The following is a 25,319-nucleotide window of genomic DNA, read 5'->3' as shown; positions in this document are numbered from 1 at the left end:
TCTTGATTACTGCCTGTACCACGTACATAAACACAATTGTCAGCTGTACTCTGCTTGAAACCAAATGACACTAAGGCCTCATGAAAACATTTGTTCCAAGATCTTGCAGCCTGTTTGAGACCATATAGAGCTTTGTTTAATTTCAGCACTCTATTGGAACCTGTCTCATAACCAGGCGGTTCAGCTAGATACAGGTCTTCTGATAATGATGCATGTAAATATGCAGCCTGTATGTCAAAATGATTTAACTGGAGTTTTCTCTTTGCTCCAAGCGTTAGAATTAGCCTTACACTGTCCCCTTTAGCAGTAGGGGGAAAAGTCTCGTCATAATCTTTTCCAGGCCTCTGAGAGTATCCCTGAGCCACTAAACGAGCTTTATATTTGTAGCCTCCTGTCACCAGAGGTTTAAGTTTGTACACCCACCTGCAGCCTACAACTTTAGCCCCCTCAGGTGCTGCTACTGGTGTAAAAACCTTGTGCTCATTCAGAGAGGACATCTCTTCCTCCATTGCCTGTTTCCAAAGCTCTTCCTCCTCTTTTGGTAACTTTAACACCTCCTGAAAACTCTTGGGCTCTGCAATTACACTAAACACATTTGCAGTATCTGGAGAAAACCGCTCTGGAGGCACTCCTTTGTTTTGTCTTTTAGATCTTCTGGGAGAAAATTTTTCTTCTGACCCACTTTCCTCCTCAGAACTATGACCTCTCTTCTGTTGCTTAGCAACTGGTCTCTGGCTAATTGCACTTTCTTGAGAGCTCTTATCTGAACTTTCCTCCCCCTCAGACTCTGATTCTCTATGTTTACCTTCAGAGTCACGAAGCCCCTGGGAAGGTTCAAACCAAACCTCAGTATTGGCATGTAGTCTCTCCCAGCCACTATGTTCACAAAAACTTGCATTCCTGGAGATCACAATGCCATTTGTCCCTTCAGCAAAACGGAAACCTTTTCCTAGCTCCTGGTAGCCCACAAACACTAACTGTTTGGTCTTAGGATCTCCCTTCTTTCTCATTTGTTTTGGAATTAATACCCAGGCTTTTGACCCAAACACATGCAAGTGGTCAATTTTGGGTTTCTTGCCAAACAATTTAAAGTACGGAGTTGTCCCTATTGTTTGATGAAAGAGTCTGTTTTGGAGATAACACGCGGTGAGCATGCTCTCCCCCCAATAAGACATGGGCAAACCAGCATCTTCAAGCATGGCAAACATCATTTCTTGAAGAGATCTGTGTTTTCGCTCCGCAATGCCGTTCTCTTCTGGGGAAAAAGCGTTCGTCTTTCTATGCCCAATGCCACGCTTCTGTAACCAATCTCTAAAAGCATTTGACATAAATTCCCCACCTCTGTCCGTCTGAATCCTTCTGAGTTTAAGGGACAGAAACCTTTCCACAGATACCACCCAGCCTTTAAATTTAGTGAACACGTCACCCTTATTCTTCATTGGATAACACCAAGTGTAACGTGTCGAGTCATCAACAATTGTTAGCGAAAAACGCGATCCACCCCAGCTTACAGCAAATGGACCAACTACATCCATGTGAACTAGCTGTAGCGGTGACTCACTAACTCTATCACTCCTGGGGTAAGAGACTCTGTGGGTTTTAACCTTTTTACAAATATTGCAGTCAAGGTACTGGTTACAACTCTTTAAATTGCACCCATCAGCCAATTCAGACATTTTCAGTACACTTTTCCAGCCAGCATGCCCCATTTTCCTGTGCAATAAGTGCACACAGTTGTCATGCATAGCTTTGTTGCTCACTGTAGGCTGAGATTTACTGACTACTGCTGCAACTTGAGATCCTGCTTTAAGCCAAAACAAGCCTCCCTCTGACTTAGCAGTGCCTAAAATCTCACCAGCCTTCTTAATCATGCAACTGTCTCCTTCAAAATGCACTTTAAACCCAGCTTTTAGCAAACAATCTACAGACATCAGATTGCTCCTTAATGAAGGCACACACAGTACATTTTGCAGGCATTCACGCAGACAAGGAACAAAAACTGCACCCCCCGAAATCACTTCAGAAGTACTTCCGTCTGCTAGAGCCACCTGGCTGCGCTGTGCTGAGTTCTTGGAAACAAACAATTCATCTGAATTTACAATGTGCCGAGACGCTCCCGAATCGACCACCCAGACAGCTTGTTTCTCCTCAGCAATCTTGACCTCGGCAGTCACCAGCTGAGCTGATTGTTTTCGTTTGAAGAATTTCTTTTTATATTGCTGCTGCTGCTGATCTCGTCTCTGCTCCTGCACCGGCCGCTGAGACTTGACCAACTCCGGACATTGACGTTTTAGATGCGCTGAAGACCCACATCGGAAACAACGCCTAACAGCAAACGCTGACTCCTCACTGGCACGCTGCTGCTGCTTCACCTCTGGTACGGCATGATAACTCCTTCCAAACCGCCCGCTTGTAGAAGCCTCTGCAGCCAACGACCTTTCTTGCTTCTTCTGCCATTCTTCAATCAAACGCCCAGTAACATAACTGACTGTTAAATCACCCTCTTTCATTGCTTCTAGAGACATAACAAGATTATCCCAGCTTTCCGGGAGAGAGCTCAGAATGATAGCCACCTTCTCCTGCTGGTCTAACGCACAGTCTCTTTCCTGAAGCGCAACAAACTTTAACTGCAGACTGTGTAGGTGTTCCTGCATTGTAACCCCAGGCTGTAACATTGCCTTGTACAATGCCTTGCGAATAAACAGCTTGGAAACCGCTGTCTCACGCACATGGAGTTCTTTAAGTGCTTGCCACACACCTCTAGCTGTCTTGAATCCCCTCACATACGGCAACTGGGAATCTTCCAGCCCCAAGACAATTGTGGCCCTTGCTCTTTGGCCTTTATCAAGGTCTTCATCATCAGGCTTCACAGGAAACTTACTCACCACTTGCCAGAGATGATCCCTCTGCAGCACTGCCTGCATGCGTTCCGACCACAGCAAGTAATTGGAGTCATTCAGACGCTCAAAAGCCATCTGAACTGGTTGTGAGGCCATCTTGAGAGCGATGTTCCTGGAACCTGGAACCAGCTACTCACAGCCACTGAGAGAGAACAGGAACCACAGCACCCAGCACTCACACGCTGCAGCTGTCGTCCTTGAGTCCACTGCGTCACCAGCTCACGACAGTCAGGAACCAGCCAGTCTCCTTCCGCTGCACCAACGCCACAGGAACAACGACTTCTGGAACTACTGGAAGCTCTCTGCTTACGCTGACACCACCACAACTCAGGCTGGCAGCATGATACCCATAACCTCTTAGAATTTTGAAGTGTCAGGCATAGCTCTAGTGGCTTTAGCCCAAACGTAGCAGAGTTTTCCTGCACAGCGCAGAAGCTAGTTGAGGTGGAATGACTAGTCGGCTAGACGCAGAATAACTATTTACAGGATTTATTAAAAGAAAATAAAAGCAGCAGAGTTTCTGCATACAAAGCAAAGCAAAATAAATCCTTTCTCTCTCTCTCTCCAACCATATACACAGCACTTCTACTCCTAACACCTAACAAAAACCAACTGTGCTAGCATTCCTTGATAACAGAGTTCAGTGCTGGTCGTTAACCAATCAGAAGAGAGTAGTTTCTAGGTCAGGCAGACCTTGGCTTTCTGCCAAGAGTAAATTGACACTGCCTTGAGTTAATTGTGTGAAGCCAGAATCTGTAAGTTTCCCATGAGAACCAATTAACCAATTAACAGAAACTGAACATTTTATGGAACTGAACAACTTGGGTACTTCAGAACGCGCCTTCTGTTGCCAGGCCCTTACAGGGCCCAGGCCAGGTAGATAATGTAGCCCTGTTTTTAACCCTTTTGTTACTTTTATCATTTTACTGATTGTGAATATGCTGACTGAGGCCCCCTTTAGATTCGGAGGCCCACGCCAAGTGGCCCATATGACCCCCCTCCTTCTGTCTGGGCCTGTCTGTTGCTACGGGGCTATGGGCTTCGCTATTTGACCTCCCGGGGTTGGAATTCTTTAAGTAGTTCTCTGGGTCCCAGGGCACATCATCACCCCCCATCCTTAATCTAAATATATAGAAATGTTCACGATGCGTGTGCAGGGGCCAATGTATGGAGATACAGGGGGGAGGGGACAACAGAGGGCTCAGACAAAAGTAAATACTGGGAAATGGAACCCAGAAACTGACAACTCCTTCTCCAATGATGGGGGCCAATGTAGGAAGATACCGGGAGTAGGGGCCAACACTCCCCAGGAACAACAGAGGGTTCAGACAAAAGTGCATGCTGGGAAATAGAACCCAGAACCTAACAGTTCCTTTTCGAAGGGTGGGGGCCAAGGTATGGAAATACAGGGGGAGGGGCCAACACTCCCCAGGGACAACAGAGGGAAGGGTATCCTACCGAAACACAGGGATGAGCCGGGGTGGAGGGAGGAGGGGCAGGATACGTCATGGATCGTGACAGGGTGGGGTGGGGTCACAGGAAAGAACCACAGCAACGCGTGGCCGGGTCAGCTAGTTAATAAATAAATATTTAAATGTTTTTTCTAGTTCAAATGGCTGGAAAATGCAGGCCTTATGACCTCTTGGTGTGCTATGTGGTGAGTTCCCATAGCACAAGATTATTCTTTAATACCCATTTACAGGAGCCAAATATAAAAATTTCTTTATAATTATTAATTAAATGTGATAATACCAACTATTGGTATAGCCGTTGAAACATTTTAATGTCTTGCAGAAGAGGTGGTAAGATTTTCTCTCTAAGGAAAGCCCAAAAGTGCACCAGAGCCTTCCCTATCTTTTGGAATAAAGCTTGCCATTGAGGGGTAGGAAACCTGTAGCCTTCTAGTTGTCATAGAACCATAGAATCATAGAGTTGGAAGAGACCACAAGGGCCATTCCTGCCAAGCAGGAAACACCATCAAAGCATTCCTGACAGATGGCTGTCAAGCTGCCACTTAAAGACCTCCAAAGAAGGAGACTCCACCACATTCCTTGGCAGCAGTTTCCACTGCCGAACAGCTCTTACTGTCAGGAGGTTCTTCCTAATGTTTAGGTGGAATCTTCTTTCTTGTAGCTTGAATTCATTGCTCCATGTCCTCTTCTCTGGAGCAGCAGAAAACAACCTTTCTCCCTCCTCTATATGACATCCTTTCATATATTTGAACATGGCTATCATATCACCCCTTAACCTGATCTAGATGCTGTTGTAAGAATTTTAAGGTCATATATATATATATATATATATATATATATATATATATATATATATATATATATATATATATATATATTGTTAATAAACATGTACATGAATGTACAGGCACATGTCTGAAGCAGCACAGGAAGACAGGCCTGACTGACACCATTTTGACACTCTCTGACCAGAATCACACACACATTTCCACATGACTATCAACTTAGGAGCCATAATCCTGTAAGCAGGAGGCTCTGCCAACTGGACATTTCCCCATCAATGGTGCCACGTGCCAGACTGCTAGCCATCTCATTCACAATGGAAGACTCCTCCGAACAAAAGATAGTGATCAACTTTTAGAAAACTGTTAATTTCTCTTTGTGTTTAGGAATTCGCACCTGGGAGGGGTGAGAGGACTAGGAGAGGTGTCAAAGGTGCTCAGATTTCTACCTTGAACCCTCCCTTTTTGTGGGGTATTGATTACGTAGCTGTGATGTAGGAATGATGTATTTTGGGGGTGTTTCTTGGTGATGGGAAAACTGATAAAAGTGGAGGTTCTCTTTTGTTCTGGGTTCCTTCCTTGATCTCCTGCGTGAGGGGAAGGACGCTGTTGCAACAGCAAAAATAAAGGCTTTGCTTCTCAAAATTCTCTGGTTGGCCTCTGTTATATTCTCCAACTGATGGAGAACCCCATAAGGGCAGATTTTTGCTTATATCAATGCTATACTCCTATTGATGCAACCCAGAATTGCATTGGCTTTTTTAGCTGCTGCATCACACTGTTGACTCATGTCAAGTTTGTGGTCTACCAAGACTCCTAGATCCTTTTCACATGTACTGCTCTCAAGCCAGGTGTCACCCATCCTGTATTTGTGCCTTTCACCCCCCCCCCCCAGTGTAGTACTTTACATTTCTCCCTGTTAAAATGTATCTTGTTTGCTTTGGCTTGTTTTGCTTTGGTCATTGGACTCCAATTTCCACCAGCTCAGAGATTATGCGATATGCAGTCCAGCAATACCTGGAGAGCCACAGGCTCCCCATCCTAGCATATGAAATGGGAAGGGCCTCAAAAGCCAGTTAAGCTCAACCAACCCCTAGCTATGAAGAAGGAAGAACCTTTCACATTCTCACCCAGCCCTAAATCCACTCAAGTGCCTTACAGTGCAGTCCGGTTCATGTCTATTTAGATGTCCCACCAATTTCAATGAAACTTACTCTCAGGTCTGCAGCCTAAGACTCACCAAACTGAAGACTTAGCATTTGCAACTTACAGTCTTGCCAGGATTTTGGCAGTTTTAGGGGACGATTGACGAGAGGAAGCGGTGCTCAACCCAGGCACGGAAAAATTCAGTTGTGGATCCCAGTGCAAGGTGGAGGACAGGCTGGAGGACAAGAGAGAATCCAGGGCCGTCTTAAGCATATCTGGCGCCCTGGTGCGAAGATCCCTCCGGCGCCATCCCCCCCGTTTTCCAGCACGGCTGTCTGGCGGCCCGGCGCCCTGCGCCACCCAGCCTTGCTGTAGGGCCGGCCCTGAGAGAATCAGTGGGTAGAGGAAGGGTTACAACCCCTCCAGCCAATTCACTCTTGTGAGTGTGACCTCCAGTCTCTCCATTAGCATTACAAAAGAAGCACAGGGTTTGGAACCCCACGTTCCTCTTAAGAAATTCCTCTTAGAATTTCTAGTTCTATCTTAACAGAAAAACAAACATTCAAAACCCTACAGGAATAGAAACACCTTCCAGTCTGCATTGTTCAAGTCTTCTTCCCTTCACCTCTACTCCCCGCCCCTTCCCCCAGCCAGTCACAGAACACCTAAATGTGTATTTTGTGCTGAAATATGTATTATATTAGGGATTTAGTACAAGAACACTGATAAAAGAACAGAACATAGGATTGGAAGGACCAAGACTTAACCTTTTTTTTTGTATAGCCAGAACACCACCAAAATGCACAAAAGGGCATCATAAGTGGATACTGACTTAAAACAAAAACAAACAAAAACTCTAAACAACACGCTTGGCAATTCCTTACTTTTTCTTGATCTCATTTAAATTGTGTGATATCAAGTTGCACTGGGTTAGGTTCTTTCATATGAAGTGAATAAATCGAGACATATCACATTGTGTCCCACGGCGCAGAGAAGGTAAACAAAGACCTCTTCTTTATGGCAAAGCAGAAAAAGATAATTCGTTCCCCGCCTTTAGCCTCCCACCCTGTACACATCTGATGGGTCTTTTGTAGAGCAGGCAATCTGAAGCATAAAAATGAGACTGTCAAGCCCAGATACCTTTTCCATTCTGAATGATGGAAAAATCTATGTCACACTGCTAGTAAAAATGAGAATTGCTTCTTGCTGCTGCTGCTGCTGGTGTGTTTGTGTTTGTGTGTGTGTTTGTGTGTGTGATTATTGCATCAGGTGATTTTCATTTGTATATTTCCTATTCATCCCCAAACTGGTATGAAGAAAATAAAATAGAATACTAAACAAGAAACTTAATATTAAATGAAATCTGAATAGTTACATGGGCAGGCTTGAAACCTTTCTTAGTTTCAGTGTGTGCAGTGGTACCTCAGGTTAAGAACTTAATTCGTTCTGGAGGTCCGTTCTTAACCAGAAACTATTCTTAACCCAAGGTACCACTTTAGCTAATGGGGCCTCCCGCTGCTGCCAGGCCTCCGGAGCACAATTTCTGTTCTCATCCTGAAGCAAAGTTCTTAACCCGAGGTACTATTTCTGGGTTACCTGAAGTGTCTGTAACCTGAAGTGTCTGAACCCAAGGTACCACTGTACAGAAGTCTGCAGATGAGTAAGGGAGGGATATAAAAACACAATTCTACTTAAAATACTTTATTTAAAGCAGGTCTTGCTTGGCACATGGAAATGTCAGAAGATATAATTTTTTTCTTGCTGGCAATAACCGGGGCGGGGGGGGGGATCAGAGTGTTTCATCCAGACTTGGCCATACTTAAGAGCAGACCCATTCATTTCAAAGAGGTCTACTGTAGGTATGACTAACAGAATAATCCAACCCCCAACAGAGCTGGATTGAGCAGAGGCACCTCTCCACTCAGCTGGCCTCCTGCCAACTCCTGAACATGTGACTGGGAGGCACATTGGTGGGCTTGACACCACCTCCAGACAACGGAAATCCTCAAAATGGGACACTGGGATCAGGACTGAGGTAGCCCAGGATCTGCTGAATGCCGAGCCAGTCACACTGCTATCAGGCCTGATCCGGACCCAATCGCTGTATCCTGCCCTCCACCTTCTGCTGGGGCTGCCATGAGGGTCTGGGATGCCAGCAGTGGGTGGGGGGGTTAGAGTGTACCCTAAGACTGGCTACAACTCATAGTACAACAGGTAATGAAAGCCAATTCAGAATGATTGGCTCATTAGGACTTCAGCACACAACATTTTACTTGGCTTCTTCACCATACCAAAACCATTTGTGCTTAGGCACCATATTAAAACTTGACCTCCTTTAGTGGTATTATCAACTTTTCTATATCGATACTGACGCTTCTGCAGTCGTACTATTTAACTGGGGATGATTTGACACATTTTATTACTATTGTTTTCCATGTTTTATTTTGCAAGCTGCCTTAGAAATCTTAAGGCTGAAAGGCAGGATAAAAACGGTTCTAAAGAAACACATTTCTATCACTTAAAAAAAACATAAAATAATACAAAGTCCGTGAGTTGTATTGATTTGTGTCCCACCACCAATGGAAGGCTCTTTGATCCAGTGGAACCAAAAGGGGAGGGGAACGTGATTTTCTCAGATTCACCCTTTCTCCCTCAGTTTTCTGCATCATCTAACATGTTTTCTCAAAGGGTCCTCCAACCCACTTGAGGAAAGTTAATGGGAGGGCACAGGGGGGCCGCAGAAGGAAGGGGGAAATAAGGAAAAATAAACTCCCTTCCCTTCCCTTCCATTGGACCAAGCAGCCTTCTGTCAGCAGAAGGGCACAATTGGATACCACCTTATCTGTTTAACAAATTAAGAAATACCAGGAAATGGTTACTGCCATTATTGGTCCCTGTCATTGCAGTAATTTATAGTTCTACTCCCTCCTTCTCTTATATCCCTCTTATTAGACTGGAAGGGCTGCAGTTAGGGATTGATGTGCATTTTTATTTATAATAAGTACACACTAAGCACTTCACAAATTATAAATGATGACGTCCCTGGATATCTCTCTCCTTGCTAATGGGCACTTTTTGCACACAGTGAAAATGTTACCTGGGAAAGGCAACATGATGGAAGTTCCAGGTGCCCAGGCTTTTTATGTCAGAAGGGCACTTAATCTTCTGAAAAATGTGACTGGATATATCTTAACACATGACTTGGAGGTCCTGATAGACCTCTGCTATTTACACCATTTTTTAAAAACCCAAGACCCTATGATGAAGTGTGTTCTTTCTTCAAGAGACCACTCCCCCCTACGCCAGATTTTGGAAAGCTAGTTCCCAGCTACCCTCACGTTCGCAAGTCTGGTTCGGTTTTCAGTGGTGGCCCTTGAGTTCTGGGAGAGAAAGCAAAGAGACCACATTCCGAGAAAGGAAATTCTGTGATGTTTTAAACGTTTTCCTTTCCCAACTTGAATAATGGAGGCAAATGTTATTAGAGCAGCATTAGAAGCAGCATCTTCCAGGAGAAAAAGAAGATGGGGTGGGGAGGGGAGAGTTTGGCAGGAGGCCAGTGCAAAGTACCAGTCTGGATTGGGAAATAAGTGCCAAAATGTCACTGCAAAGCTCATTTTCCTTAATAAAATGGGAGGGGGGGGTGAGCCAGCATTAAGCACACTTTTAAAGAAGGATAACGGATGCAATCATGTGTAGATTGGCAATCAGAGAGGCAATGATGATTCAGCAAAGCTGACAGGTGTGTGCAAGCTCAAGCCGATTGGGACTAGAGACCCCGGGGAAGCAGGGACTTACAGAACTTGGGATTCCTTGGATATTTAGTAGTAGAAAATAGAGAAGAGGAAGTGGGCTGAATGAAAGGACTGGATATGGGAAGAAGTTAGAATTTATGTCCCATAGTGCAGCAGGAAGAGGAAGTGACTTGGCAAATTTTAAGTAAGTGAATACAGGAGGTGCTGAAAGAGACCGAAAGGTGAAAGGAGGAAGCAGGATATATTTGGTTTTCGGTTGTGTGTTTTTTTTTACTCTTGGCATCTACTGGTCTGGGAAGGCTCCTGCCTGGACAATTATCAATCAGATAAACTAACCTGTTTATCAAGCCTCTTTTTAAGGGCATAGATCTGGTCAAAGGTCTTGAATAATGAGGCCACTTACAGGCTGTTTTTTCTTCTTTAAAAAATAATAATATTTAAGAGCCTCCACCCTGAGTATTCCCCACAGTTCTAGAAAATATGCAGTTGGAATGCGAGTATTTCTTTACAGATCTGGGCATAAGGGAGATCCCCTGATCTCAGGTGCTGGAGCCACTAGATAGAAAGGATACAGTGAAGCTTTGCAACTTGCAGGGATCCATAAAATTTTAACAGTCCCCTGTCCATGCATACTCTCTTTCTGTGTGTGTATATAAGTGATACTTTTCTTGCTATGGGAAATGGAAATAAAGTTAGAACTTTAAAATACACTCATTTTAAACTTACCTGTAGCATTTATTGCCCTGAGAAGAAAAGAAATAGTATGATGGTTTGGACCCACAAACCACCAACTTAGCTTCACTTCCAAAGCTTCCTCCCTGTTGCAGCCTCTTCACACATGCACACACCCCTCGGGACCTTTGGGAAAGGTGTGGCACATGGTGGCAAGCGTTTGCAGATGGGGGCGGGGAGTTGGCAACAGTCATGAAGCCCCTTGAGCAAGGGGAAGTGCCTTCCACTTATAGAATCGACATTGTACAGTTGAAGGGGACCACAAGAGTCACCTAGTCCAACTGTTGGCCCTCTGGAACCAACACAATGTATACGAAGAACAGGCCCTCCCAAGTCTCTTAAACAACTTAAAACATACAGTCATGAAGCACAGAAACATGACCAAGGATGACTTTTTTTTCTTTATCCACCTTTAAGCCTTCTTAAAAAATAATAATAAAGCTATAATATGCTGGCATACCTTTATTTAAGGAAACTCTTACTTTTGTATACAGTCGTACCTTGGTTTTTGAACAGCTTAGTTCTCGAATGTTTTGGCTCCCAAACGGCGCAAACCCCGAAGTGACTGTTCCGGTTTGCGAACTCTTTTTGGAAGCTGAATGTCCAACGGGACTTCCGCGGCTTCCGATTGGCTGCAGGAGCTTCCTGCAGCCAATCGGAAGCCGTGCTTTGGTTTCCGAACGTTTTGGAAGTCAAATGGACTTCTGGAACGGATTCCGTTCGACTTCCAAGGCACGACTGTACAGTGGTACCTCTACTTACGAATAACTCTACTTACGAATGTTTCTACTTACGAATGGAGCTCCGTCCGCCATCTTGGATGCAGTTTAGATAGGATTTTTTCTACTTATGAATTTTTAGATAGGGTTGCTTCAACTTACGAATTTTTTCTCTCAATGCATTCCTATGGGAATCGACTTACAATTTTTTTCTACTTACGAATGTGTGTTCGGAACGCATTAAATTCGTAAGTAGAGGTACCACTGTACTTCACTTTGGTAAACGTTTTTTTTTATTACATAGGAGAATGGATTTCCCCCCAGTACCAACCCAGTCTTTGCACAATACTCAGGGTTTTTATGATCTGCATTAATCACCACCTCAGGAATACAGTGGTTAGAAAATTAGAACAGTTTAACTGGCAACATTGTAAGCAACATTGTAACTTCTAACTGTCATGCAAAGTTTTGTTTCAGGAATGATTTTCAGGTATTGAATCAGGCTGAATGGCACCTTGTCCTGAGTCACAACACAAAGAAAGAACTTGCCTGTCTTCATTCCCAGCCAACTTTTTCTTGGCTCATGAGCCTGAGGTAGATTCCTTTCTGTTTTTCTCCACCCCCACTTTTTCCTTCTTTAGATTAAATAGGTTTTTATTGTGTGTGTTTTTTTGGGGGGACCCCATGGTTATTTTTTTTAAGGAATAAAAAGAAGAAGAATCAAATAGAAATACAGCAGTCTCTGGATTAAAAACAAAACATGCTCAAGGAACCATTGTGTGATTATAAGAAATATTCCCTCATTGAAATGGCTTTGAACTTCCATGCTACAACAGTTGTGAACACCCTCAGGTCGAGGGTTCCTCTACTGGGTCTCGTCCAGTGGAGGTCAGCCTCCTCCCACATCAGAGGGCGCCAGGAGCCCAATGGAGACATCTTGGTAGGGCTGGTCAGAGGGGAAGCAAGAAAAGGACAAGAGTGCAGAATTGGGGAGGCACTGACTTGGATACTGGGGAAGGGCCAATTGGGTTTGTAGGGGAGAGGCCTGCCCCAGTGACATCAGATGCCCTGACCAGCACCTTAGAGCTGCCTGACTTGTCTCTTGGCTTGTAACTTTGAGACATTTTTTTCTTGTCCTATATAGTTTCTCCCTAAAATATGCATCTGATATACTGAATTCATGGATAGTATTACCCTAACCCTTTTCTTGCTTTTTGTATTCTTAGGAATAATGACACAATAGAAAAAACAAACCACACAATTCATTGGACATTGCTTTTCCAGCAATATAAATTACATTACCTGTAATAAATGCGAAGGGTCTGGAGCTCTTCTTCCAGTTCTTTATATTGTTGAACAGCTGCCTCTCTTTCTTGTTGCATAGCCATCAATTTTTCCTACAAAGAGAAAGCCAGTTTAATCCCCCCTTCCTTGTTTTTCCACAATATAACAAAAAATATATTACTTTATACACAAAAGTTGGCATTGTGTTCCTTGCAAATGCCCTGAAGAGCAACCCTATTCATGCTTACTTGTATGTAAGTCCCACTGCATTCACTAGGGCTTATTCAGCTAAGTGCCTGTCAGGTAAGTGCCTGCAGGATTCAATCTAGAGGCCTGCTGGATCACACTAAAGGCCTATCTAGTCTAGCTTACTGTTTCCAACAGTGGCCAACCAAATGCACCCGAGAAGCTCACAAACAGGACATGACTGCAAAGGCAGTTTCCTGCTGGTGCTCCCAGCAATGGATATACAGTACAGAGGCATACTACAGAGGTGGCATATAAACATGATGACTAGTAGACCACTTTGGATGTATTAGCAGGAATGGGGAATATAAATGCAACCAATAAATGGTTGTTAATTGAGCTGTTGTCCTCAATAATTCATTCTAACTATTCCTTTTTTAATATAATATAGCAAAGAGATTTCAGCAAAAACTGGGCAGTCAGTGCAGATGTTGTAGCGGAGGTGTCAGATGCTGTAGGCCACGCATGGCCAAACTTGGCCCTCCAGCTGTTTTGGGACTAAAACTCCCATCGTCCCTAGCTAACAGGATGAGTGGTCAGGGATAATGGGAATTGTAGTCCCAAAACAGTTTGGCCATGCCTGCTGTAGGCTATTAGAAGTCTAGCTTACTGAGTTCTGCATCAGATGGGAGTTTTCAAACGAGGCCCAAGGGCAGCCCCACACAGAGCATGATGTTGCAGTAATCCAGTCTCCAGGTTACCATTCCATGAATCGTGCCCCAAAGCCAAACAGAACCAATGTAGCTGCTGTAAATTTAATGCAATAATCTCCGAGCTTATTCCACTCAACAACCTGGAAGCCTCATTCTATAACAACTGAAGTCTCCGAACATTTTGCAAAGGCAGTCTTGCCTAGAGCATTCTTGTGTCCTGTCTGGCTGTGAAGTAAGCAAAAAAGACCATGGCTAAATCATTGTATCTGTGGGTTCCTTTTAGCACAGCACTCTTTCAGGCATTTACCTTATCCAATCCCACAGAATGTATTCCTTATAGAAGAGTACTGCAAGGAAGAGGTGACCAGATACAAATAAATCACAATGCAGTCATACCTCGGTTTAAGTACGCCTCGGTTTGAGTATATTTTCAGTTTAAGTACTCCGCAGACCCGCCTGGAACGGATTAATCCACTTTCCATTACTTTCAATGGGAAAGTTTGCTTCAGGTTAAGTACGCTTCAGGTTAAGTATGGACTTCTGGAACCAATTACACTCATACCTCGGGTTAAGTACGCTCCAGGTTGAGTAATCCGCTGACCCTTCTGGAACGGATTAATCCACTTTCCATTACTTTCAATGGGAAAGTTCGCTTCAGGTTAAGTACGCGTCAGGTTAAGTACAGGCTTCCGGAACCAATTGTGTTTGTAAACCTTTGCTAGGATAGCCCTACTGTTAGGTAGATTGAGCAGTTGCTATGGGCAGCAGGCGAGGACAGAGCTATGTGCCATGCAGCCTGCCTCCCTGTGCCTCAAGTATGACGGGCCTCTACTTCATCTCCTCGGTTGAAGTATGATTCAGCTACGAGTCTAGTTAGCTTTTCTACAGGGCACCATCTTATCCTTCACCCCCAGCCAGCAAAATGTACTGAGCCAGCGTTGCAGCTATGAAACAGCACCATACTAAGCAGAGGATGAGGTAACAATGCACGCCTGGCCAAGGAATTTGCTCTAAAACTCAAGGTGCTTGCTTCCTCTGTTAAATGTGCACAATGGCATTTACTCTGCTTCCATGAACAGGCAAACAGTTGATTCCTGGAATTAAGCAGTTAAAATTCCATTTGCAGGTTGAGCCATTTATGTGTTGAACCTTTTAGGCTCACAGATATAAAACCACAAAAGAATGTTAGCCAAACCAAGCTATTTTTTATAATTATACTGTACCGTTTGTGAACCAATCTTCTTAAATATTGGGGAAAACATGCCTGAATCAAAGTAGGTGGGTTGTTCCAGGAGGCCAATAATTAACATCCTTGACAATTTTCAGTGTACTGTGAACTGCAATTGAAACGTAGACTGGAAGGAAATGTTTGTAGCAGACACACCCACTCACCAAGAGATTACCAGTTCGATTCTTTAGAGAGGTATCACACCTGATATCCTTTTAGGATAAAGGTCAGGAGATGTAGGTCTGGATTCTCCTTTCACTTAAACCCATACTGGTTTGGTACTACTTCACAAGATTAGCTTCTAGTTTATTGCAACATAAGAGAAGGGAGAATTGACGTAAATGGATTCAAGGCAATCAGCCCCTGAGAAAGAGGGAAAAATAATAATACTAGGCTTGCAGTTAATCTCCTGGGTATAATGTGTAGGATGGGAGCCGAACTCTGGTAAGGCAGAGACAATAGCAAACATTCCAATCTGGGATTTAGGTGCTCTCTACCTGTGATAGAAGCCCAATCCTCACTAAGGTGGTAAACCTGTGTCTTGGTTGTACCATCTCAGATGGAGAGGGGGACACATACAAATACAAATAAACCAGCATCATAAAAATACATGCATACAGAAAATTAGATGTTATGAATTAGATGTTATGAAGCTGGCTTATCTAGGGCTGGATATTTATTATTGTTATAATATGGAGCCCAATCTTGTGAGCCCCCACTACCTGTAGTCTGAAAGTTTAGCATTTCAATGAGCTAGGCTTATTGGAGGAGAGGGCTATCAATGGCTACTAGCCATGATGGCTATGGTCTACCTCCATAGGTGGAGACAGCAATGCCTCCAAATACCAGTTGCTGGAAACCACAGGAGGGGAGAATGTTCTTGTGCTCATGTCCTGCTTCCTGGTTTATCACATGCATCTGGTTAGCCACAGAGAGAGCAGGATGCTGGACTATATGGGCCATTGACCTGATCTAGCAGGCTATTATTATGTTCTTAAATCTTATCCGGGAAGTTTGCACTGGCTAGCAAATACCATTCTCTCATTTGCCATGTATTTACAGTATATGCCAGATTTTTAACCTCCATTCTTGTCTCTCACCAATAAAGAGAAAGAGAGACAGAGAGAGGCCCTGCCATTAGGCTTACAAAACTAAAAACAAAACAAGACAAGACACACAAGAAAGAGAGAGTGAGAGAAAAAGGCAGAAGTGAGAGATCCAGTTTATCAAGGTCAAAAATAAGTGATGATGTATAATAATTTATACCCAGTTTGAGCCAGGTTGATCTTTCCTTACTGGTGTTCTTGCTTGAATAGCAGTTGATAATTCTTTTGGCCAATGGTGTGGGGCAAGGTGCTTTCCCCCTGTGCTTCTGTAATTCCAGGGTAACAGGCATATGAGACTACAGGCAAATTCTACATCAACCAAGATCTTTTGGGTGTTGTCATGCTCAGAGGACGCCCATCGAAATTAATCGAGTCATGTCCATTGATTTCAGTGGGTTTACTTTGAGTGTCATTTGGAACTTTGAAATGTGGCAGCAATATGGAGTAGTCTACTAAGACAGATTTTAATGGATATGGTATTTTAGGAAAGCTAAAGAACAATGTTGTTTGCCTAGAATTGCAGTGCTGGAAAGAATCTCAAGGATTATCCAGTTCAACCCCTACCACACTAAGACAAGAATCATTATACCTTAAGAAGCTCTGACAATTGCTTATCTAAGGCCTTCTTTAAAAAGTTCGTTGACAAGTTTCTATGACTTAAATCTTTCAGTTGGAAACCTTTGTTCAACATTTAATCTAAGCCACTGTCATTCTTGTAACTTTGCTGCCTCTTATTGGCAAAACAACAACAACAACAATTTATTATTTATACCCCACCCATCTGGCTGGGCTTCCCCAGCCACTCTGGGCAACTTCCAACAGAAGAATAAAATAATCGATTAAAGATTAAAAGCCTCCCTAAACAGGGCTGCCTTCAGATGTCTTCTAAAAATCTGGTAGCTGTTTTTCTCTTTGACATCTGATGGGAGGGCGTTCCACAGGGCGGCGCCACTACTGAGAACAACCCCAATTGCTTTCTAATTTGCTTATGGCAAATGTTTGAAAACTACTTTGTCTCTATAATCTCTTCCCTAGATCCAGTATTAGGAATGCACCAGATATTCTGCAGTTTGATTTTTGAGCTGAAAATGGAGGTTTTAGAGGGATAGGAAGAAGAAGAGTTGGATTAGATATCCCACTTTATCACTACCCGAAGGAGTCTCAAAGCGGCTACCATTCTCCTTTCCCTTCCTACCCCACAACAAACACTTTGTGAGGTGAGTGGGGCTGAGAGACTTCAAAGAAGTGTGACTAGCCCAAGGTCACCCAGGAGCTGCAGCCCAAACCCGGTTCCCCAGATTACGAGTTTACCACTCTTAACTACTACACTACGCTGGCTACCTGAGCCTACCTGACCCATCCGTAAGGTCTAGGGAACTACGCACTAACAGTGCCTCTGTCTTATATGTGTTGAGCTTCAGTTTATTGCCATTACCAAGGCAAAACAGAATAGGGATCTCTTAAGAGCTCTCAGCACTCTCCCCCCCCCATAACATTTTATTAATTTTCCACAATAACAAAAACAAAACAAACAAAAACAAAACAAAACAGATTGACTTCCCCCATTCCCTTCCTTGGTTCCATTGTATATCAATGTACTACATGTCCATTATAAAGTGTTAACCATTTAAATTACTTATTGTCCATACATAATAAAATTACAAGTATTCTCAAAACCCTGCCAATGTATTAACCTGTGTACATTGCTTCTGTATATATGCAGGAAAGTCCTTCCATTCTTCCTTAAATTCGTTGTCATCTCTTCCTCTTAATTTCATTGTCAGTTTTGCCATTTCAGCATATTCCGCTAATTTAACTTGCCAATCTTCTTTAGCTGGAACACTTTCTTCTTTCCAAGAGCTTTCAGCACTCTTAACAAACTACAGCTCTATGTTATGAATGTAGCCTTAGTCCACATACCACATATTGTATACTGTTGCATACAATGAGATTTTTATTTTATTTTAAAAAAATCACATTTCTTTTTCTTTTTGGTCCTGTTTAGTAGCAGTGTTTCCTTGGCACCACTTTCCCCCTTGGCTTCTTCTTTATTCTTAAAAGCACTGGTGATGATGGGTAATCAAGGAATGCACACTGAATAGGGTGTCTGAGAGATAGTGGCATCTCCTAGGACACAGAGAGAGGTTTTGGCCAAAAGCAGAAAATGGAACATCCCAGGGCAAACTTAACTAGTAGATTATGCTGGCACGAAGATGAAAAGAAGTGTGCTTTAACGTCAAAGGAAAATACTTTCAACATTATGATTTTTATTCACAGGATCTGCTTGGGTACAGATATATATATATATATGTATGTGTGTATATATATGTGTGTGTGTGTGTGTGTGTGTGTGTGTGTGTGTGTGTATATATATATATATATATATATATATATATATATATATATATCCTCTCCAAATTGTAATGTCTGGTTCAGGAATGAACCATTGCATTCTCATGATCCAGAGTTTTCTTATTGGAGGTGGGAAGGGCATCTTCTGATACTGCTCAGCTTTGTATGTAACAACTCACCTGGTTGCCATAAGCAACAAGGAATTCCATGCAGCCAAGTGACCAGACTGGCAGAAGAAGGATGGATCACTCGCTTGCTTCTCTGCCAGCAAACTTGGTTTCTGTGTCAGCCATAAAAGAAGGCCAGACCTGTGGCTCAAAAGGAGAGGGCTCCCCTATAATAGTCAGGGCGCTCCTATCCATGTCTCCGCAGAAGTAAGTCCTATTGAATTCAAGTCCACTTACTCTCAGGTAAGTGGGGTTAGAAGAGCAGCCTTAAGCAATCAATAATGATACATGATACATAATCAAATCATGCAAATGGCTCATGACTTAGCACCCAACTTCTTACAAAAGTAAATTCCAAAGCTTGCAGCAAAGACAGGAGCATGGAGAGGACTGGGGAAACCCTCCACTCCCCATTATTTTTGGCAGCCTGCAATTTAATTATGTTACGGACATCTTCAATACTGTATTAGCTATTGAACATAAAGGACCCCTGACCATTAGGTCCAGTCGTAACCGATCTGGGGTTGCGGCACTCATCTCGCGTTATTGGCCAAGGAGCCGGCGTATAGCTTCCAGGTCATGTGGCCAGCATGACAAAGCCACTTCTGTTGAACCAGAGCAGCACACGGAAACGCTGTTTACCTTCCCACTGTAGTGGTACCTATTTATCTACTTTGACGTGCTTTCGAACTGCTACGTTGGCAGGAGCTGGGAGCGAGCAACGGGAGCTCACACCGTTGCAGGATTCGAACCGCCGACCTTCTGATCGGCAAGCCCTAGGCTCTGTGGTTTAACCCACAGCGCCACCTGCGTCCCTCACATACTAGCCTCCAAATTACCAATGGAAACAAGAGTTCTTTTAGATCAGACCAAGAGCCAACCGGACCAACAACATCCCTGCCATTATTGCTAGTCCTCCATTTGCCACTCTTGCTTCTTTGGCCACCCAGCACAATCATTTGCCAGCAGGAGGCAGCTCTCACATTATCTATCAGATTATTATAACATGTCACAAAAAGATGCCTATCTGTTCCCAGTCATTCTGAGATGACTTGCGACAACTGCTTTGCACAGTGTTGATTCTGTTAGCTGCCTTGAGCATGCTAATGCAGTGGTGGCCGAACTTGGCGCTCCAGCTGTTTTGGAACTACAACTCCCATCATCCCTAACAGGACCCAGCTGGAGGGCCAAGTTTGGCCATCACCGTGAATGGAAAAGTGGTGTGTCAAGCAAGCAAGCAAACAAACAAAGAAACAAACAAACAAACAAACAAATAGGAAGAAAAAGCAGAATTGTGAATTCCAAGCAATGCAACATCTAAGGTTGTAAAATCTTGCTCTGTTAAAATAAATGGATGTTTTGTTCTTGTCTTGAGCACACATATGATGGCTCCCTATTAGAGCAAGAATCCTGACAATCCCTTAGCAATGATTTTGCCAAATGTACCCCTGCCTTTAACCACTTTTTTGCATTGATCTCGAAAGATGCCAATGAGAGCAAATATCAGCCGCTGCAAACCAAACTACCGTGTGCAAACCCGCAGTCTGTTAAAATCGAACTGTAAACTTTCCCCTACAGGCCAATGCCCTTCTGCATTTGGAATCTTTGCCAATACTTTTGTTTTTGTTTGTTCAAAGGATCTCATCTGCTGTCACTGTGACTACCTTACAGTTCAGCTCCTGAACACCTGCTGAAGTGAACCTGTCACGCCAGAAATGTTTTGAAGGTTAGGCAATCTCCATTCAGTGAATGGCAAGCACTTGGGTCCTGTTTCCTCTCCACCTTTCAACATAACCAAAAGACAATTGGATAACTGACTGTACAGAGATATTTGCCAACTGAAATGTTATTCCAGCAAGTTTAATCAAGTCATTTTGAATAGCAAAGAATGAGCGTATTTCTGGCAAAAACAAAATGAAAGTATTAAACAATTCACCAGATTGAATTGCAATATTGCGAGTCCATGAAAATTATTTCATAATTCTGCCCAGTTAATGAAATGGAAGAATAAATAATCTATAATATAGTCTTTACTTTCTTTGTACCTTCAGTGTGGGACATTACTGATGGTTGTGCAATTTCAATACCCATACCCAATGAAATACTAGATCAATGGGTACTTAGTATAGTAATGACTGGCTTGGGTCCCATTGATTTTCCCCAATCTGCTGTGCCGAATGGGGTTTGGGTGGAGCAGAGGTGTTCTTCCACCTAACCCTGCCTGGCTTTGGCAGCCTCTGTCATCAGGTGAGCTCCGCTGTTGGTGGGGAAGTCCTGCCCTATTGGAACCATGGGGGGGGAATTGATTCAGTTCACAATGATAGGTAAACCTACTACTTCACACATTTTGAGACCAAATATGCAAGCCAAGGTACAGCCATCCTTCAAAATCTGCACTAATCTGAATTCTGCCATGCAGTTCTCCAGACAGGTTATATGGTAAAAATAAATAAATTCATGTATTACAATAAAATGTACATAAAATGTATATATTTGTGAAGACAGCATAAAAATGCTTTATATTAGGCCAAATTGCTTTGCAAAAAGGGGTATATTGGGCAAAATTAAAAAGATGTGCATATTAGGAGAAATTCACACTACAATGCTGATGATTTTTCATGAGGACTTGTTTTTTTTTAATTAAAAAAATTACAGACTGATGTGGAAATGTGGAGAACTAAATTTAAGACTGGAAAAATGAGAAAGTGAGAGTAACCAAAATGGACAGATCCATCTATCCCCATCTATTGTTATAGCTAAGGACAGAACCTCCACATACAGGAGCAATATACCCCATAAATAAAGAGCGCCTGCATTTTGTCACTGTTTACAATTAAGCTTTAAGGGATGCTTGTTAAATGTTATGGTGTTATCTTTGTTGTTTGCTGTCTTTGGCTCTTTGGAGGAATGGTGGGATAGAAGAATTTTAAATAAAATACTACCAGTGGAGGACCTTGGGGTCTCAAATCTTAGCAGTGCCCTGTGCGATGACAAAATGTGGTGCCCCCCGTCTTCCATTCTACGCCATTGTTTTGGTGCCTCCTGTGGCGCTCCCAAGGCTCTACATCTCTAAATCCACCTCTGACACTACTGCTACTAATTATTTTTATTTCTATATATTACTGAATCCATGCAGTGTTTAAAAACAATTAAGGATCCAGTACTTGGAAGCAGAAGCCAGTGCAGCTTTATAAGAAAGGGCAACATACGGATGATATCCATCCATAACCTGTCCATGAGTAGACCTATTGAAAATCATGGTAGATTCACTGAAATGGATGGGCTTAAGTTGCTTAGCTCCATCCAACGGGCTTACTTTGAGTATAACATAGCTAGATATTACTCTGTGCTCTGAATGGCCCCATGTCAACAATGGCCAAATGGAAGTCTCCAAAGACAGTCCCATATATAGCACACTAAACATAGTCTAACTGGCATGTTATCAGGATGTGGACCACAGTAGCTGAGCTTCTCTATCCAGGAGAGGGCACCCTTCCTGTTGAACTTCCAGCACTTAATGAAGACTTCCTTCCACTGTTTTTTGGGTGGTTTTTTTTTTTAATTGTGGTAGAAGGTACTTCATGCCACAAATGCCATTGAACACACTGAGACAGAATTGGGTTCAAAAGCACTCGAATGCTGCAACCCTGATCTTTAAAGTGGAAAACACATATAACACCACCCCATAGCTGCCAAGTTATCCCTTTTTTAAAGGGATTTTCCCTTATGCTGAATAGGCTTCCTCGCGAGAAAAGGGAAAACTTGGCAGCTATGCACCACCCCCCAAGGGTAGGTGAACCACCAGGATGTAATGTCCAGTGGTGAAAAATAGCTAAAATAGAAAGGAAATTGGAGTGAAAAAAATGCTTCCCTCATGCATTTACACCCAAAATCTGAGGTTTTCACATCCCCTTTAGGACTCAGTTGACTAGCCCTTGAGCACACAGCTCCTCTGTGTAACGCCAGGATGCAATTAGATCTGACAGTTGTCAGCCGCAAAACAGGCCCTGCCAATTGCCTATAAACCAGCAGTGGTTTTATTTATTTATATTTATTTTGTTTTTAAATATGATGTTGCCTGACGTGCTTAGCTTAGTAAGAAAAATTATTCACCCGATCACCAAATCCTGTTAATGACGAGGTTCAAATGTACACAAGTTGCATCAAGAGGTGGGCACACAGCGACTTCTTTTGGAGGCTGCAACTTCTGGGACTCGTATCGCTTTGGGTTAGATCGCTACGGATTTTGGCTGTTACGCGGAACTCCGCAAATGCTTTTGATCCATTTTATCTTGCAACGTAGCAAAGAAATGTTGCAATAAGAAACACCAACAAAGATCCGAAAATCTTAAGCTCTGGATTACCATATTGTGTTCTCCTGCCATTCAATGCATCAGACAAAGGCCTTGGTGTTCAAAGTAAAAGGAAGGGAGAAAGGAAGGGGAAAGAAAAAAGCAAGCAAGAAAGAAACTGGTCACAGAAAGTGCAGAACACAAAGTCAATAATATTCTTCCACATCTTTCCTCTTTTCACAGACTGGATGTTAAAAGAGTTGCAGCAATTAGGCTTTTGTTAATTACCAGCTGTTGAAACAGATGTGTTGACTGTCCTTATTAGCTCACAGCTGGGACAGGAGAAGAACCGATGCTCACTAAAACCAACAGCCAGCTGTTTTGCAGTAATTATCTCCTATAAATAATACAGGTGATAAATGCAGTAAAGCTTCGTTGGGGAGTTTCAGTAACAAAAGCACAGTTACTACATATATATGTTCAATTTACGTTTCGGATTCCCCCACCCTAAATATTTGTGCTGGCATACCTTCTTGGGAGGTTTAAAACATTACACTGGTGCAGCAGTTAGCATATTGCATCCTACCGAAACATGTATTTGCTGCTCCAGCAGGCCTCAAGATTCGCTCAACGTGGCAACTACAAACTTGCAAGGATGGTTTGTTCTAGCTGTTTCTGTGTTGATCCAGAAAACGTGAGATCCAAAGTAAGAAATATTACCTCTAATACAGAATTTTATGATGCCTGTGCAACAAGATTCAGATTGAGTTCAACAAAACTCTGGTGAAGTGACCTGAGTGTCTTAAACGCTTGCCTATTGTTGTAGAGCACTAACACCCCAGTAAAACATACCATGTTACATCCCCTTCCTTTGTGTGGTAAATATATATTCTTCAAATGCCTATAATGGGTTTGCCATGCCATAATTCTTTTTATTATATTTTACCATGATTTGGAATAGCCTTAAGTTGTATGCATGTGAGAATTCACAAGTGGGAAACTTCATTATATAATATGAAATAAAAGCAATATCTTCTAGGGAAATTAGCAAATATGTCTTTTCATCTCAGCGCATTTGGTTCAGCCCCTTAAACAATTGACTGCTTATTTAACTTACTTATTTTAAGACATATTTTTGACATACTGTTATACCCAAAGTGGAAATAATCTGAAATTTCTGACATCAAGTTGATAAATGTTACAACACAGGATACGATTTTCAGAACAAGCAAATGATGGAAATATGTATTTTTTCTACTGCCTAAAATTTTAAAATAACCTCATATCCAGGTAACAGCAAATGCTGAAAATCTGATAAAGTTGACATTCACACATGAATGCTGTTAAACCTAAAGATGAATGTTATGAAGGTCAAAAACAGAGATGTCTCCACTTTTAGGATATACATACTGATGTGCATGTCAGAATACACCAGCACTTTCCTTAGTTTTCACTTTTTAACATTACTTGTCTGCTACTAACTTCCACTTGAAATGTCTTTTAGTCATGACATTTTGGGTGTTCACTATATCATTCAGATTTCCTTATGCGTGGGATAACAATATGCTTGGAAATAAGTCAGAATATCTGAAATAATATTAACGTGGTTGTTTATATATTGATTCTAGACGCTATTCCAAATATTTTTGTTATTAAAACTCATTAAGATGCATTTCAAAACAGAAAGCAATGGAAAATAGAAATTTTGATTCTCTTATGTAAGCAAAGCTGTGCATCACAACCCAACAAAGGACAAGTCTACAGGAATTTAAGTCTACCCACTAATTAGTTCACATTAAAGACACTATCTTACTGAAAACAAGGATTAAGGCAGGCTGAATATTCACCCTTTCATGTCCTTCCTTCCTTATGTCTTGGGTAGAATCACCATAAAAAGCCTGTTCAGCCAGCTTTTAAGTAGAGAAGCTTGACAATAATCAAGTCTCTGTTCATTAAGAGGGACAATATCAATTAAGAGACATTACAGGGCAAGCAAACAAATAAAAAAGCCAGCCCGAACAGCCCACACAATGCCCATGAAAGTGGATTTCAAACACTGATGTGTTTTAAATTTTATACATAAAATTTAAAGCAAAGTTCATTATTTTGTATCTCAAAGCCCTGAGTGAAACACATACCCATTCTCAACCTGCAAACACAAATGAAATGAATCATCTTAGTGCCTAGAGAATTCCGTTTATGATGTGACCAATAAAGGTAAACAAAAAATAATGCTTCTTAAGGAATCATAACTTGAGATATTGGGCTGTGCACCATTTCATACAACTTGGAGCAAAAGAAATCCAAAATTTGTAACAAGTTTCAGTTTTAGAGATAATGCCTTTCCCCACAAAACTACTCCCCCCCCCAACACCACCTTTACAAATTGGTGCTATCTTGAGTTATGTGGTGCTACTTTAGGTGAATATGGCAAGAAGACAACAGTAAGGGCTTGTATAATGTAAAGCAGGTCTCACCAGAATTTGCT

At 42.4% G+C, this 25,319-nt stretch overlaps 1 protein-coding gene across 2 annotated transcripts in view; it reads right to left on the bottom strand.

The window, feature by feature from the left end:
- Nucleotides 1-25,319, bottom strand: part of MIPOL1 (mirror-image polydactyly 1) — a 196,947-nt gene that overhangs the window by 59,518 nt on the left and 112,110 nt on the right. For both annotated transcript variants that reach the window (XM_088671979.1, XM_035109093.3), the window contains exon 10: nt 12,806-12,900. In XM_088671979.1, the coding sequence (XP_088528105.1) occupies nt 12,806-12,900 (95 nt within the window). The remainder of the gene's footprint in view (nt 1-12,805; nt 12,901-25,319) is intronic.

This window comes from Zootoca vivipara, chromosome 1 (genome assembly GCF_965207765.1).
Source record: "Zootoca vivipara chromosome 1, rZooViv2.hap1.1, whole genome shotgun sequence".
NCBI classification, from domain to species: Eukaryota; Metazoa; Chordata; class Lepidosauria; order Squamata; family Lacertidae; genus Zootoca; species Zootoca vivipara.
This window is presented reverse-complemented; position numbering and strand designations above follow the sequence as displayed.